Source organism: Pollachius pollachius (assembly GCF_949987615.1).
Source record: "Pollachius pollachius genome assembly, chromosome: 8".
NCBI classification, from domain to species: Eukaryota; Metazoa; Chordata; class Actinopteri; order Gadiformes; family Gadidae; genus Pollachius; species Pollachius pollachius.
In genome coordinates, this window is record NC_136941.1 from 10,732,371 (window position 1) to 10,749,661 (window position 17,291).

At 40.8% G+C, this 17,291-nt stretch overlaps 3 protein-coding genes across 4 annotated transcripts; 2 read left to right on the top strand and 1 right to left on the bottom strand.

The window, feature by feature from the left end:
• The first annotated feature begins 284 nt into the window (after window positions 1-284).
• Window positions 285-4,179, top strand: LOC307078843 (V-type proton ATPase subunit S1-like). The gene is made up of 10 exons (XM_079740847.1): window positions 285-412; window positions 569-689; window positions 1,078-1,152; window positions 1,279-1,472; window positions 1,564-1,601; window positions 1,743-1,828; window positions 2,041-2,270; window positions 2,404-2,439; window positions 2,596-2,833; window positions 3,272-4,179. Exons 1-10 carry the CDS (start codon window positions 291-293, stop codon window positions 3,482-3,484), a joined length of 1,353 nt encoding a protein of 450 aa, XP_079596973.1. The 5' UTR covers window positions 285-290; the 3' UTR covers window positions 3,485-4,179.
• A 493-nt stretch (window positions 4,180-4,672) lies between these two features.
• LOC307079838 (ciliary microtubule-associated protein 3-like) lies at window positions 4,673-6,066 on the top strand (the record flags this gene model as incomplete). The annotated part of the gene is made up of 5 exons (XM_079742346.1): window positions 4,673-4,874; window positions 5,026-5,124; window positions 5,209-5,342; window positions 5,430-5,547; window positions 6,001-6,066. The coding sequence occupies exons 1-5, from the start codon at window positions 4,704-4,706 to the stop codon at window positions 6,064-6,066; spliced, it is 588 nt and encodes a 195-aa protein (XP_079598472.1). The 5' UTR covers window positions 4,673-4,703.
• Window positions 6,067-6,181: 115 nt separating this feature from the next.
• Window positions 6,182-12,889, bottom strand: taf8 (TAF8 RNA polymerase II, TATA box binding protein (TBP)-associated factor; the record flags this gene model as incomplete). Of its 2 annotated transcripts, XM_079742244.1 has the most annotated exons (8): window positions 6,182-6,660; window positions 8,926-9,068; window positions 9,433-9,580; window positions 11,625-11,749; window positions 11,874-11,936; window positions 12,105-12,203; window positions 12,311-12,467; window positions 12,726-12,889. In XM_079742244.1, the coding sequence occupies 8 exons, from the start codon at window positions 12,768-12,770 to the stop codon at window positions 6,520-6,522; spliced, it is 921 nt and encodes a 306-aa protein (XP_079598370.1). In that variant the 3' UTR covers window positions 6,182-6,519. The 2 variants fall into 2 exon arrangements, with proteins under 2 accessions (XP_079598370.1, XP_079598369.1); XM_079742243.1 differs by lacking the exon at window positions 12,726-12,889 and having other exon boundaries at window positions 12,311-12,518.
• Window positions 12,890-17,291: the final 4,402 nt, after the last annotated feature.

A 17,291-nucleotide genomic window follows, 5' to 3' on the forward strand; every position in this document is an offset into this window, starting at 1 on the left:
TCAATAATTATAGATGGATGTAGCCTATGCCATATTCCGCTGCGAGTTTGTGACTCACATTTTCACGATAGTTACGATACGATGTTGGAAAGAGTAAGCAGCTGCTGCCGCCGCTAGTCTCTGAAACAAGAAGTTATTGGCTTCTGGACAGGGTGAGCTGGCCGAAAGGGGCCGGAAGTGGAGCTTTCGGCAGGGCGAGCTGAACGGTATCAGCCGGAAGCAGAGTCGCCCAGCAGCACATGACAGTCAGCTGGTGCGTGTCATGTGACCATCAGTTGCGGAAAACGAAAATGGCGAGAACACAGCGTTTTACCCTAGTTCGGTTCTTGGCTCTTATTGCCTATTTATGTTCATATTTCGCACTAGGAAGATCGACTGTACAAGTGCCATTCTTACTGTGGTCAACTGAAAGGTAACTGTTTATTCAGAGGCTCGACTTTATAAGGCTTTAAAAGTATTTGGCATCGTCGACAGCATATGCCAACGCAGTCAAGTTGGTTCTGTTTAAGCTACTTTTAACGGTGTATTTTCTTAGCATTTAAACGTCTTGTCTCCGTCTTATGTGTAGCCTACCATCCCTGGCCTCTCCGGCGGCGGGTCATGTTGTGTCCAGCAGCCAGCTGACCACGGACCTCTCCTCTGTGTTCAACTCTGGACCTCACACTGTGCTGCTGTTCCTGCAGGACAAGGTTTGATATCATAACATATGATTGCATCGTCAATGCTGTCGCTACTAAGGAACGATAGCATATCGTTTAATACTTAGAGCTTAGAATATGCTTTACGAAGACAGGGGGAGCGGAACTCTCTTCAGCCTTTCTGAAGCGGAACCGTGTACTCTGTGAAGTGGCTCCGTTGCTTCCCTTTGTAGTTAGTTCCCCGTTTCATTATAAGCCCTTTACTGCGTTTAGGAATGTGTAGATATGATAGATTTACCTTTTACTTCAGCTAGCAATGCAATTGTGTTTTATACTTGCGCAGTATAGTTTTAAGATCATTTATTGTAATTCCTATTTCTGTATACATTGTGAAACAATGGATGACCCTCATTTATACTTTTATTTTCTTTATATCCAGTTGAGCAAAGATGACTTCACAATATATGGAGGAGTGTTTGGCAACAAGGATGATGGGGTGTTCCTCAACCTTGAGGTACAGTAGTTACAGCAGTCCCCTGTTTTGGGTTGTTTCTTAATGACAAGGTTCTTGTCATTGAGATACTGCTTGCCCTTCAGCAGTATCCATTCCTCTAAACGTCTCTCGCTGTTACTTCCCCAGGCTGCAATGCATTCTTCTCCTTCTTCCTTGGTTCTTCCTGCTGTGGAGTGGTCCGCTGTCCGCGATGCACCAGCTCTGCTACAAGAAGCACTCGGTGTCTCACCGGTGCTGGTCGACCCAGATACCCTTTCAGACCTTCAGCTCGACCCAGCTGTCAGCAATTTAATGTACTTCACCCTGCCATATTGTACTGGGTGAGTCTGGTATTTCTAGAGCAAACGCAATTAAATCGGCTTAAATCCTTTTGATCTAAACTGAACTAGATTTTCTGCTTTAATTTCTCAGGCTGCACAAGTCTTGTGATCAAGTGTTCCGCAGTAATGGTGAGTCATATACACAATGCATTTGTTAGGAATTTAAATAACAGCAATGATCAACTTCTTCTGTCAGTCACTGAATGCCATGTACTGAAGATCAACAATTATTTGAATTTGAATTTGAATTAATAACAATATTACTCACAGATCAAATTATTGGGAAAGTTTTGAGTATCATGAAAGCCAAAAACCTCCTCTACACTGCTATCTACACAGGACTCCAGCCATCTCGGGTAGGAGCTTTTAAAATAATGATCTGAACAATATATATTTTGTACAGATTATTTAAGCATGTCTTAAGTGTTCCAAACCAATTGAAAGATTACTTCCTTCAAAGAGAAGAGCATGGACTATATGGCTGTAAAGTAGCAGGAATAATGGTACAAACCAATGAGAACAAAATGCAAATGTCACAGGGTAAGAAATTTCTTTTTTTTATCTACAGATAATTCCAGAGACCTCGATGTCTGAGCAGCCACAGGGTCGCTCGCTGCTTCAATCCCCACCAGTAATAAATGTCCCAGCTCCTATTATGTTCAACGTTTCAAACAGCCCTTGCATTATGCTATGGGCTCAGAACCTCTCTGTCAGCTTTACCCCCAGCCCTCAGTGGATTGACCTCGCCAAGGAGACCCCTACATTAGACGGATCCCTTTGCAATGGGACTAACTCACTGTGAGTGTCTCCATTTGATTATACAGATCTAATTATTAAAAAATAACCTTAAATACTACCCAACCTATGTTAAGACAATATATCTGCAAGGGGTGATCTAATGAAGTTGGAATGGTTTGTTTGTTTGTTTTAGGCTGGTCCTTAATTACCCATCTGGAATCACTTTAAGGTGAGTAGATGTGTACATAGTTGTATGTATCTATGTCAAATAATAAACAAAACCTGAATCCTTGTCTTAGGATCAATCACAATTTCATTCATCAAGAATATCTGCTTTGGTTAGACACGCTGCATGTACTGAAACGCCATTGATTTTTATCCCCAGTTTCGCCATGAGTCTGAAGTTATACCCCGTATCGGCACGGAACTGGTTCACCCTGGATTCTGTGCTTCTGCAGTCCACCAATGGGTCCGTGTCCTTCAATGGCAGCCGTGGGATCTATGCCCCCGCGGAGTACTCCTTCCACTGCATGTCCGTCAACAGCTTCCGTGATGCCCTGCTGGTACGGGGGGAATCCGACCCCAACACTTCTAACTGGATGGTCAACTTCGTAGACTTCCAGGTACTTATGCCATTTTCATGCACTTATTTCACAAAAGCACTAATGTCTCAATTAGGGCTGGGTATCTCCACTGTTGTCTCAAACGGATACGATTTTTGATCCCCAAGGTTTCGATTCGATGTTCAATTAAATCGATGTAGGCAGCACGCCTATGCTGCATGTCGTTCCCTCTCTTCTACAACCTACCATCCAGTCTCTCTTCACTGTCCTGTCAATAAAAACACAATAAATATGACTCAATATATAAAAATGGCACAACATTTTATAAAATGATCCCAGGGTTTTATGAATTGATGTATTCCTTCAAAAACCCTACATTCAAATGAAGATGAATTTGAAGCGGAAAATCTAATCGTTTTTTTAAAACCTCGCCCTATTGATTTATTCTTTGGCGGTCAAGCATGACTTCTTGCTTCATTGATGTTTTGTCTAATACAGATCCAGGGCTTTGGTTTGGCCAATGGAACAGATTTCTCCTATGCCAGCGATTGTGCCGGATTCTTCACTGCAGGCATCTGGATGGGGCTTCTAACCACCCTGCTCATGCTCTGGATCCTCACCTACGGTCTGAGCATGATTCTCCAGGTGAACACCGTGGACCGATTTGACGACCCCAAAGGCCCCTCCATCTCCGTGCCTCTGACAGATTAATGCAGCCGTACTCCCAAAGCCTCTTCAAAGTATATTTATGATCGGTGGGGTGCTACTCTATGAGAAAATGCATTCCAACTCAGGGCCTCACTCTTTGAAACTGTTTAGAATTAGTTTTGAATTTGCCAACAATTGCCTAACTTGTGGAACGAAGTTGCCATCCACTCCTCAGCAGTCCTTTAATTTAGTGGTACAACACATTACACACATTGCATGTTACAGTTGTAACTGTACTGTGTGCTCCATTCGAGTTTTGCCAAGGTAAATTCCACTGTGCCCTACTCCTTCACAAGTGCCAAGATGCCGAGTGGAGATTAGCGTTGATGTATTATTTGTCTAATCGCTTGTGGTTGTATGTAGTTTTGTCAATGACTGCTATTTGGGTAAAAAATTGAATGTTGCTATCGTTGTGGGATGTTATTTTATTATTTTAGAACCTGATGCCAAGCTTAATTTAAAGTCTACTGATGGAAGGAGGAATTATCTTTATATAAGAATGTGCTCACTGATTGCCTTAAGACATAGTTGCCTTGTGGAAATGCCATGTTAAATGCCTCATGTGAGCCATTACAGAAACATGCCTGAAACAAAGTGTTGCTTTCAATGTATTTTTCAATTTACTTTTACACCTTTTGATTTGTGTTTGAGAATTATCCACTGCAATCTCCATTCATAAACTACATCTTTAAACCAAATACACCCATGTGAACTTCAAGTTAATGCCAGACTATTAAGCATATGGCAACTATATATATAAAGATATAATTAATACCTGTAAGACTGTACAAACATCCATGACTTCTGAATCTTGAACCTCTCCCCAAGACTAGTGAAATTGCATACGTATTTGCATGAATTGCTAACCATGTATCTTTCTATTGGAATGGTACATTCAACTTATTCACATTAAATTACAATCGATTCTTTATTGAAATAGAAACTTGCCCCAAGCTATCTACAACCCACACTTTAATTATACGATGTTCTGTTCAGCCATCCATTGACACATACGGAGAATACACGTTTAGGTATTTTCATTGAGTTAAGAGACCCACGCACCAGGCAGGCACTGCTTTGCATAAACCAGGAAGTTTGCGTAACCTGGTTGCTATAGTTACTGGTATTCTAAACAACGGGAGGTAACATTGCGGCAGTTCGCGATGCAAGTACAATTGTAACCAATTTCTCAGAACATTTTAAAGTAAATCTGAATGGAGATATGGGAACAATTTCTAAACTTGATGAACCGGGTCGCCGCCGGGGCGTTGGGTTCGGCACATCTCAGGATAGGAAAATCTTTCCTACCAACTTCGCACCAAACCGTCTAGGAAACCAAATGTTCCGCAAGGAAGAGCCGCACCGCGGCCCGGGCTGCTATGAGAACCATGAGGTTGGTAGGTTTGTGTCTTTGCACGCATAATGAATGAACCACGGGTTACAAAAATACAACCTGTCTATTGTGCACAATGTTGACATTACCACAGTCGCAAGTTATGAAATATTTCGCTAACTTAAGCTCTCCGATCGAAAACTCTGATCAGTTTCGCAGCATGATGTACGACATCCAGAAGAGGCCGATGAGCAAGAAAGGATACGTCCTCTCTGCGAGGACCACCGTGCGGTTTTTAGAGGCCAACAGGGTATACTATACTTATTAACGGTCACAAGCCGATTCAATGTTTAATTTAATGTGATAATTTATCATCTATGTTCACATATCACAGACAGTGACCCCATCACCTCAAAAGTACCAGCAGGATCAATCCCGGTCCAGAATCCTGCCGCCTGGAAAAACGCCTTTCAATTCCTCGACAGTGAGGGTTACGACCAAGCCGGATGCAACCCTCAGCGTGCCAGGGTGCGTGACAAAGGATTATGATAACAGCATGGCAGTTGGTGATTGATAGGCGTAAATATTGATAGGTGTTTTGTATTTACAATGCAGCCCTGGGACATATTCTCATGAAGTAGCAATCGGCCGGAAGGTTGTCTGGCCAACGAGCTTTGGGTCTCCAGATTGGGTGAAATTCCCTCAGCTTAAGAAGAAAACGCTGAGAGCAGAGGTGAGTTAAAAAACTAACCAACGCTGACAATAATCAAACATGCCCTTTGATTGTTAGGGTTAGTTAAATAAATAACTAACCCCAACAACTGTCAAACATTAATGTGTAGGATTATTGCACTTCGTTTTGGAAGTTTGAAATTTGCACTAAAAAAAAAAACCTTTGATATCTTCCAACTTGAAAGATATCAAATGTTTTTATTTTTCTACCTTCATTTTCACAAAAGAACTGATAACAAAATGGTTCCAGCTTCCCTCTATATTGAACTAACAATAGTTGAAAAATCCACCAATGGCTAAATGAAGTAATATTCAATGGTGCTTGCTTTAAGCCTACCTTTGAGAAAAATGGCGTTTATTGCTATATTTTATTGAAAGCCACCTCATCTTGGTATTGATATTAAAAGTTTAATACCTAATAATTATGAGGTATTAATAATTTTTGTCTCCTCAGCTCCAGTGTGACAAGGACTTCAAGAAGCACAGGGCCAGAGTGGCCTACTTGAGAATGTACTTCTGAACGTTCATCAGCAGTGTCCCCTGCGTCAGGAAATCACTTCCTTTAGTGATTACTGGGTTAGGGTTAGTGTATTAATAACCCTAACCCACATGTATCCAACAAACCACAGAAAAAACAGATCTTGACTGTTTATTTCAAAATGTTTTGTTTTTACCAAAGCCAACCTGACAAATATCTAAAACACAATAAAGAAATGAAACCATATGCATGGCAGCCATGAGGTCAGTTAATATAAGGGAATGGGAGAATAATCCCCAAAAAATAAACAAAAGCTAATTCTCTGCAGACAACAACGCTAGATGCCATCAAATTGAATTGCCATTGCATCCTTTTAAGAGCCAAGCGAGCCGTCAGAGTTGTGGTGAAATCTCATCCTCTGCTTCCACCTGGAGTTGATTTAGGGAGGAGAGGGGGCAAAAAGTCTTATTGGTCCCAGTTGTGTTGGGGCTTGGCTCACTTCTTCCTCCTGACTTTGGGCTTCTTCACGGGCCTCAGGTAGGGGTTATCGATCGTGTTGTCCTCGCTGGCCTTGGCGGACGGCACCACGCTGCTCGGCGGCAGCATGGAATTCTCCTTGTCGGCCCTCGGGTCGTCCTGAGTTGGCATGGAGAGGAAGAAAGGAAGCAGTTTCACATCAGTCATCACTTCTTTACTACATTGGAACATAACTGTTACAATGTACTTTCAGGATATCGTTTTTTTAGTTCTCTGGTTTGCGTCGTTTAGCGTTCATGTTTTTAGAGTGCTGTTGTTTCAGAGCCTGGTTATGTATACTAGAGTTTTTGCGCGTAGGTTGCGCGCGCTCAACCTCTAGTTGTAATTAAACCCATGGCAAAAATGTGACAAAAAAAAAAAGTGAAACCCCGGTCGATAATGTAACAAATTTCTGAGAGCATAATATAAAAACATTTTGCCTATAATGTTGCAACGTATAACATTCGATCACCACAAATGACTCAAAAGCAGTGCCAACATTTTAATCTTTTTTAACCATTCAGCGAACAAAAGGCAACAGGCTGATTGTCATTGAGGGGGCCACTCAATGACATGCAGAAGCGTCATCAACACGCCCACTGAAGTGGTGCGAGAAATACAAACTTTCTACTCCTCATTCACATTTAAGGTATTTACATTTCCAACGGAGAAAATACTACCTCAGGGGTAGTATTATTCAGGAGATTTTCAGGGTACAAATGTCAGGATATGTTGTTCACACATACGGCCCATCAGGACTTACACGTGTCTGAAAGCAGCTTGTGTGTGAGCATTTGATTACATTATAAAATTTGTTGATTTATGGTAACAGATAATTGTTCAATGGAAAGTGTAGTATACTATGCATGCAAATCAATTATTAAATAGCTTTTACTGGTATTCAGGGCTGAAAAGTGCATTGACATTTAAAAATGCAAGGCAACTACTATTGGTTAGTTGAAAATAATAATCATCATTTGAGATTAAACATCTCTTCCAGTGTCCTGGCCAAGACAGGCAGCAGTAGCCTACAATCAAACATAGCATACACACAAAATATAAGAAAAATAAAACAGCTAAAACAGTCCGCAGGGGGGAAGGGAGATATCAATATCACAAGACATTTGGGGAGGCTCAAGGAGGAGGGTAATATTAAGTTTGGGCAACAAAGTGAAAAGACATTTCAGGAGGCTCAAGGAGGGGAGTATTATTACATTTGAGCAACAAAGTGTAGTCTTGTGGTGGACTCTATAGACATTATTCCCCATAATGTGTTATTGAAATGTTTTCGTTGTGTTATAGAGACACTGTCTCTTTAAGATCACGTCACGTGTGCTGAAATGCCAGTCGGGCACGATGTTTGAATTTAATGAACGACCTGCCGTTGCTTGTCGAGGTGAGAAATTGCCATTGCGGTGTATGTATGCGTTGAGTGTGTGTGTGAGATGCTTGGCACATGACTAACTTGAGTAACTGGTGAGACAGGCCTATTATTATAGTAGTAAGATATTAGCTGGTTTCTCTGAAATTCATAACCTTTATTTCCTGTAGATTACAAATGAAACTCCCAAATGTGCTAAAGAGGAGCCGTCTCTTGCAGAACAGTAGACAGGATGAGGTCAATGCATTTATCTGAAATGTAAAATGCCTGATGTAAACACTGCCCGAGTGCGGTGTATTACTGTTGGGGCCTGTATTCAGCAATACGCTTCATCACTAATCCATAACAATTATAATGTCACATGTATATATGGAGTGTTTTTTGCATGAAGATGGAGATGATACCATTCGTTTATCTAAAATCTTGCCCTGAACAACAAACGCCCCATTATATATACGACCCCTTCAGCCATGGGAGAGACCCAGATAAAATCTCAACAATGAAAGCACAGTTTTTCTCACATCCTCTGCCCTTGCTTTACGCAGCAAAATGCAACACAGACGGTGGATTCTTAGAAGAGACACAAATCTAATCGACCAAGAGAGAGATTCTACTGTCTTGGTCATTTAGTCAAGGTTGGCAGTGGCGGCTAGACTCACGTAGGGCTGTACGAATAATCAAATGTTGAACGCGATTATGATTTTTGTGTCAATCAAAAAATGTTTATAATCGAGTTTAACTTTTTTTTATTAAATGTCTCATATAATTGACAGCTGGATACCAATTTTTTTTGCATTATTTTCGATCAGAACATTTTCTATTTGAACATTTTTTGTCATTTTTTAAGGGGAAATACCAAAGTTGTCAGTTACAATGTGTTTTTTGGGCAAGAAATGCATCATGTTTTCAAACTCAAAAATAATCGTTTGAATAATCGTGATCAAAATATTGACCCAAATAATCGTGATCATAATCTGTCCATAATCGAGCAGCCCTAGACTCACGTTGAGGCCGTTCCCGGCCGTGTTGTCGCTGTCTGTCTGGTCGTCCTGCTCCGACGAGTCCGTCTCCTCCAGCGTCTGCAGCTCCAGCTCCGACGGCAGCAGGGCGCTCAGGTAGGGGATGGCGGTCGGCCTCGCCGCAATCACTGAGCACACGAGGGAGATAATAGGAGGGTTGGACTGACCCACTGTCACACAAAACATAACCACAACAAAATGCACATAAGCTGTTCAAACATGTAATCCTTGGAACGAGCTCGTCACTTCGGAGCAGTGTGATAAGCGTAGGTCACATGTTCTCGTTGCCCCAGGGCAACTTAAACATCATTATGTACACATAGAAATCACTCACTCACACACACACACACACACACACACACACACACACACACACACACACACACACACACACACACACACACACACACACACACACACACACACACACACACACGTTTGACGGTCGGGGAGTGAGGGGGAGAGGGTAATTGGGGCTGAAGCGTGTCTCACGTGGGAATGCGGTAATGTCATCCTTGAAGAGGCTCTGAGTCTCTCCGGTCTTGGCCATGAAGCGTGTGAGGGCCCGCTCCACGTCCCTCCGCTGGGATGCGGCCTTCTCCCGCACCACTTGGTAGTCCGACACTGGCTCCCTGAAAGTCTAGAGTGGGTTAAAAAAAAATACAAATTTAAACCAGAATTTTGCATGGATGAACCCATCAGGTTTTTTTACTGGTGATTCCAACTAACGGATTTTTACAAGCAAACAGGTCCATTCCAGTACCTTATTTTCTACTAATTTCTCTAAAACTTTGGCAGCCAGGTTTATAAACAGCATTGCCGACCAGACCCTATATAAAACCTTACTATATTATGGAATATAATCAGTATAATTTTATAACAATATAATCCATAAGGAAGAAAACGTTACATTAATAGAACAAATAGTGCATTAACTGTTTGAACAAACTGGATCGGGCATTGACATGTGGTACTTAACTTTTTGCATCCTGTTATACGGCTTAGAGCTATGAACATGTGGCCCATGGGCTATCACTTTAAAGGCTGCAGGTATTATGTGTTAGGGTTTTAAGTAGTCAAACAGCTTTTGATGACATCTTGAATGGAAATAAAACGTATTAAAACAACGATTAGAAAGACGTTAAAAGCAAACAATACACTTCGTGCATCCTTTTTTCTCTATTCCCAACAAAGCTCATAAATGCCATTCAGTTTAACTCCAGCCTATGCAACTGTTAATCAACAGTAGATCATACTTTTCTCTCATTATTGACTGGGATTTGTTGAGGGAGTTTTGAATTGGGATCAAGGTGATGAATGTAACATTAGTACAAATTAATTGCGACAATCTGACAAAAAAAACATAAATAACCAGTATACCAAAGGGAGTGTTTACAGTTTCCTTTAGATTAATATAGGCTGCCAATACCATAACTTTAAATCAGAAGGGAACTTTATGGGTGCAACACTCCCGAGTCTTTGTGAAATCCGAGCCCATGAAGGGAGCACTGTCAACGGCTTTCCTCACGAGCTCAGCCGGGGGCTCCAGCTACAGCAGAAGGCTCTGTTGTAAAGGTCTCAAGAAAGACTTGTTCTGCTTCACATTGTAGGAACTATGCTGACATGTTAATGCTGTTTTACCAAGTAACGCTTCAGTTATTTAAAAAAATATTTTAGAAATCGCAAAAAAAATATGACAGAAGCTCTTTCAACCAAAAGTATCCTCTCAAATAGATTTTGGAGGAGATATTATTATAATTGATTCGGGGGTAGTTGAAATCTTGAAGTCTCTTGCTTATGTGAGCTCATCATTGTCAATGTCAATGTCAATAACGTCAGGTGTCGATAATCGACCACTGCATGACTTTGCCTGGGGCGAGTAATGAATTGCCCTAAGCCTAAGGCATCAGATTCCAGGACGCAGTTCAGCAAAATGTATGTTGCTATGTGTACATCTTGTGTCAGTACTTCGCTGAGCTGCTGCACTGACAATGCCCTGGGCAATGTTTCCATCGCCCAAGAAGAGATATTGAGAGGAAAGGGGTGAACGGGATCTTTCAGTTAGCCCAAAACATAATTATTTATATTCTGTATATAACACATTATTGTGCATTGAAACACATACACCAAGTAATTTGTTTATTTTAAGAAAGTCATTTTAAAAAGACCTTTCCACCAGGGAGGGCGGTGGCCTAACATAATAGCCAGCCACCACTGCCAGTATTAATTTATATTGACACAGCTCCCCAATTGATTGTAGCCTAGGGTCTTAATAATATAGATTGTTGCATATTTATTTTATTTTTGGAGAATAAAAAGGTGCTTTCACTCAATTGGTTACCAAGAGACTTTTTCAATAAAAGAGGCTTCAATGGCTGGGGGCCCCCTGGTGGCTTTGGCGGCCCTGTGCAACAGCATCATCAGCATGTTATAAGAAACACCCCTGCCTATGATATACTTTAATAGTTCTCTAACTTGATGTGTAAATAATGACAAAAATAGGTCTTCTCTTTTTAAATCTCAAAGCAGCCTGTAGTGTACAAGAACAACAACCATCGCACATCTGGGGAAGAAAATATGTTTTGCATGCAGTGATGCATTTTATGTTCACATGCCGCAAAGATAAACCAAGTTGTCTACCCTAGTTAGAAAGTCACTTAGTATGAAGACATTGGTTGACTCACGGGGGTTTTGATGTAGGTGTGGGGGTCAGGGAACTCTGGAAAGTGGCTGGGAATATATGCGGGGTGCAGGCGCTTCTGTCCTGCCGTCAGCGCTTTAGGAGTCATGGGGGGGTTGGTCACCGGAGCTGAGAATCACAAAACAAAACCCAGTGGTGACTCCAGTTGGTTGGGACCAGGTCCAATCCTATTGTAGTCATTGGTGTAGACTTGAATCTCTATAACCAATAGTTAGAGATCATGGGTACTTACGGGCTGTTATAACCATCCGTTGGGACCTTTTTGCATAGACAGGAAGAGTGTCAACATTGAACCCTGCAGGGACGAATATAGAGTTTCCTCAGAATTGATACATTGATGGAGATGGCTGAAACCGTTGATTATTCGGTCCATAGAAAATACATGTGTTACCACCTGAATTGAAAATGTGTAGTAGTAGCCCCATTTATGTTACGATTATGATTGTAATGCATTTTCTCGTACCCATCTCAATGAGTGTGACCACTGCATCGGGGAGTGTGGGAATGCTCCTGGCAGTATGTTCGCAGTAAGATTTGGCACAGCGTCCTATTTCAGTTATATCTGGGGAACAAAAGACAGTGCATAGCATTATTGACATCCCAGCACCATGTTGACCTACACATTGTCATCAAAGCTTCGCCCTCAATCTACAAACGAACGACACATACAACTTTGCATCATCTCAGTCAGAGACTCAACAGCCGCCTTCTCTGCGCTCTCGAATCCGCACTCCGTCAGAAGGGCGCTGACGGCCACCTGCAGGGTGCGACGCCTCGCCATGTGATAGTTGTCCGCTGGGCTGGAGTTTGTTTTACTACTCGACCGCTGAGAACCGAGAACACAACGCCAGTCATCAGAAAAACGAAACCCCCTCATCAATGCGTGTCTGTATGATAGAATATTAAAAAGGCTTGGAGATCATGGCGAATCTTTTGTTTCTGAAAGCTATACAGTAAGGCCTGGATAGTCAAACAGCAGAGTACATCTTGGGAGAGCGGTGTCATGTCGTAAGTAGTCGTTCATACGGGTAGACCATATCAATTATAAACTATAGATATTCCAAGGGTTGGGCAGCCTTCTCACCCCTCCTGCATTGTAACCTCCCGGTGCCACCGCCGGATCCGCCATTGAAAATAAATTAAGTCGTTATGTTTAGCTGTCTAGCTGTCTTAGTGCAATTTATGCGTTGTGCATTCAATGCAGATTAATGTGAAACTAGTAAACATGGAAAACATAACATATACATAGACTCCGTTTCCGCTATTTAGACGGAAGTTTAGGTCTTGACTTGCTGATATATTTTAGTACCGCCATCTAGTGGTTTAGAATAGTTACACCTTTGTTGTTTGAAGCCTTTGGAAACAACAACTAATAGTATACATTAATAATAAACCATACATCATGGTAAGGTGTATTGGAGTTCAATTTCCAATTTTTATCTTTTATAAATTGACACATTTTCATATTTGAGATATGTAGATGTTTGCTGTAATGCAGAATCTTAATTTGACCGATTTATTTATTTAGTTTTCCAAGATTTACCGTTATTCTTTATCCAATCGATTTCTTACTAGTTTGAAAAGGGGTGGTTGCGTTTTTATATAACCAATGGCAAACGATGCCTATGTAAATGGCACATTCTTAAAGAAAATATAAAGAGTTTTATTATTTTTTATGACAAAATCTTTTAAACATTTGCTGCCCAGCAGCAAATCATCAATGCTATATAGGATAGACACCACTCGCTCTCTACTCACAATAAATTCAGACTCATAAAACACGACAGACATTAAGGTTCTTGTCAAAAGAGAGCTAGGGTTGACGAGGAGGCATGCAGACGTTACGCCGTGGTCTCCTAGGCTGACTTCATGTAGGCGTTGGACCCTGGTCTCCTAGGCTGACTTCATGCAGATGGCGGGCTGTGGTCTCCTAGGCTGACGTCACCAGCTGCTGCTGCTTCTGTCTGATAGTAGCCATGAAGAGAAAGTCTGTCTCATTGTCCTCCTTCTGCGGCCTCCCCTCTAGAAACGGCAGTAGGAAGGTTTCCACGAGCCCCCCCGCCGCCCCCAGTAGGACCAGCATGGTGCCCATCAGATAGACCTTCAGCAGGCCCCGGCATGGCCTGTGGCTCAGGATCTCTTTAGCGAACGGGATGAGATCGGCAACTACTCCCATGATTGATTATCAAGGAAGTCTGCTGGGGAAAAACCAAACAATACATCACATAAGCATTTCAAGAACGCTTGTAGAGAAGGCGAGTTTAGTATCTTATTTAAGGGACGAAATTGCAAGAATATATTTTAAAAGAATACACACAAACACACACACACACACACACACACACACACACACACACACAATTGTACAATATATAATTATAATTAAATTATATATAAATATATATATATAGGTCAAATCCTTTACCTGATGCAATGCTTAATTTAATGTTATGTAAGTAAAGTAGTACGGTCATACTAGTACTTACAGTGTAAGGGTCCTGCAGATGTTGAATGCTGGATGTTGGTGTGGAGGCTTTGACTTATCAAACCTCAGCAGTCTGCAGGAAAAGCAAAGGATCCAGAATATAAACACACAGTGTGATCCCAGGCATACACCCACTGACCAGCCAGCTCATGAATATTCACAAGTCTGCGTTTGAACAGGTGAGCGAGGTCAAAGGCAGAGGAAATTTTCCTATGTATGTCTAGGAATGAAATCACTTTCTAAAGCACCTTGATAAGTGACGCAAACGTAAATCATAAAACATCAAACACGTAGTATTATACAGCACATTTGCCAAAAAGTAATACCTTATAAGGAAACGTGCATTCTGAATAAAATCATGGCTTTCTTTCTTTTTCCTGGCTTATTTCCATGTTTTTTTTTATATTTGTGTGATTAAATCATTGCTCTCTTTCTATTTCCTGGCTTGTTTCCATGTTTTTATACATGTGTGATTAAATCATTGTTTTTTCTTTTCTTCCATATGTCATGAGCATGTCTTATTTGCATATCTATCCATGCAGCTTCCAAAAGTTTAAACCTGATATGATTCCCAAAAGGAATTCCCCCCACGTGGAGCCCGGCCTAAATAAGTGACATCAGCTGAAAGTGTAAAGGAAAGAAAAACAAGGAACCCTCTACACACGCTGTATGCACATGCAAGGCCTGTCGGCGAAGAAGAGGGCGCTTTAAACCATTTAAATTACTGCTTTTTGGGGTTTGAGAAGATGTCCTCTCATTATTGATGGGCCTTTGCACTATAGACCAGTTAGTGATCGGTTTAAAATCTCTGCAGACAAGTGCTAAGCCTTGTGTGTGCGATGATGTCTGGTTAAGGAGTTGACCTGATTTCAATCCACGCGTTGCTAGGGGAGACATTTTGACATGCTTTGCCCTTTGCCCTGGTTCCCCACTTGGGAAAGCATCAGGAGTCAGAGCAAGTGTGTTGTGAAATGATGACTGATCTTTGTTACAGACAGCCATGTGTCATCAATAAATGTTTGATGCAGACATGGAATATTACCTATGTCTTTTGTGATATTACGATAGTATATCATTTACATTTACATTTATGGCATTTAGCAGACGCCTTTGTCAAAAGCGACTTTGAATAAGTACATTTGCCAGAAAAAAAGAGAAACAATATACTAAGTAAAGATAAGCATGTTCATAGAACCAAGTGCCAATACCGCATTCATTCGTATGTTATGATGATGTTTCATGTTGACATTTCAACTGGTGTCAGGTTAATTATACATTTGTCAGTGCATGATGAAAGTCAACCTTTTACCTACTTTTTGGAGCGTGTAGTCCGTGGAGGACGTGTTTTCCCAAATAAAACGTCATTTATTTATTTTACCTGCAACCTGTGGCCTGAATTAGTGGTCTGTTTCAGTGGCTGGCTTTCAGAAATCCAACAGGGAATTAGGAAGTTTGTGAGGAACAGAAATGAATGTTACTTTGCAGGCTGTTTCATCAGCCTAACAATAATTTTGAGCCCCTTTTGCCGTTGGGGGAATATATTGAACTTTAATTATGCTACTAGTTTGAGTGTTTTTGTAAATATTTAGTTTTAATATTACAAATAGTTTTTGTAATATTACCACAATGTTATTAATTTAGTTAATTTGTCAGTGAACAGCAATTACCACAACGTGCTTATAACTATGTTTAAAAGTATGGTTTGCATTATATCAGTTTGATCAATTATGTTAATCATGTACCCCTTCCCCCTTAGCCTATTGAAAAATCAATAATCAAATCTTTTTTGGAATGGCTTCTTGATAAAAGGTGTATTGTCTTTATTCGATGAGCATTGTGCATTATTAATTAATTAATAATACAATTAATCAGTTTGAACAATATAAAGCCACACACATCTCATGACACACAAAAAAACACAGAACCAAAAAGTACCACCTTGTTAGAATGACCTCATACATATATGTTTACAAATATATTTTCCCAAATTGGTGAGAGATAGAGAGAGAATTGAATCGTCAAAATTGCAATATTATTTGATGTAGTGCAACAATTAAATGCTAAATTCATAGATATGAGGGTTAGCTGTTGTCTGTATCATGTCTTTTTCTATGTTGATTTGAAATAGTAGCACACGTTCATATAAATTAAACAAAACAGTAGAACCATTATCATCAGTATAACTAAACAAGAGTCAGATCCCACACAGCAATAGATATTTCAAAAGGTTCAGTTCAAGGGGTTACAAAGATGCACACAAAGGATAAACATGCAATTGGATTATAAAGTAACATGTTAAGTAACGGAAAAAAAAATTCAAGACATTTATCATATTTAATGGTCATAGTCTTAAATAATGCGGAATCTAGAAGATTAATCTTTTGTACCCTATGGCGACACCTTTGGCGATAAGTGGTAGTGTTGCCCAGAGTAACAGTCACTACCGACACCCAGCTTGTAAAATAACTAATACTGCAAACGGAAGAGCTTTCATCAGGGGTTACAGAGTAGACGCAACATTGTGTTATCTCATTCGGCGATAAATAGTGACTTAACAAACATTGATTTACATGAAAATATTTGAGATTGCCACTTAAACATTCAAACATTCAAAACATTTCAAACAAGGAAATTGCTCAAGGTATCCAGCTCTACGGGCAAGGTTTTTTTTACAACATTTAAATTACCTCACACTTTACATTACAAATGTTGGGATTGTGTTTGCAACGTCTAGAGAAATCAGTAGAACTGTAGCCATGCAACAAGTGAGAGCACAGAGTCTCCATGGAAACCGAGCATTACATAAACTGTGTAACAGTGGGACATCATCATTTGTTAAGCTTATACTCTGAGTGAGTGTGTGTGTGTGTGTGTGTGTGTGTGTGTGTGTGTGTGTCTGTGTTTGTGATACGTATGTCTTTTGGGAGAGGCTTCACAGATGTCTGGTCTGAGGGCTTCTTCACTCTTAATGAGCCCAACTCTTCACTCTGAAAAATGCTTGTCTGAGGGCCATTCTCAATAAGTGTCATTCTCAATACCGCTGGTCTGAGGGTCAAACTCTTCCCCCCAAAAGCCACTGGTTTGAGGGGCCCATTCTTAACTCTCAACACTGCTGGTTTGAGGGGCCAACTCTTCCCTCTGAACACCGTTGGTCTGAGGACCCCA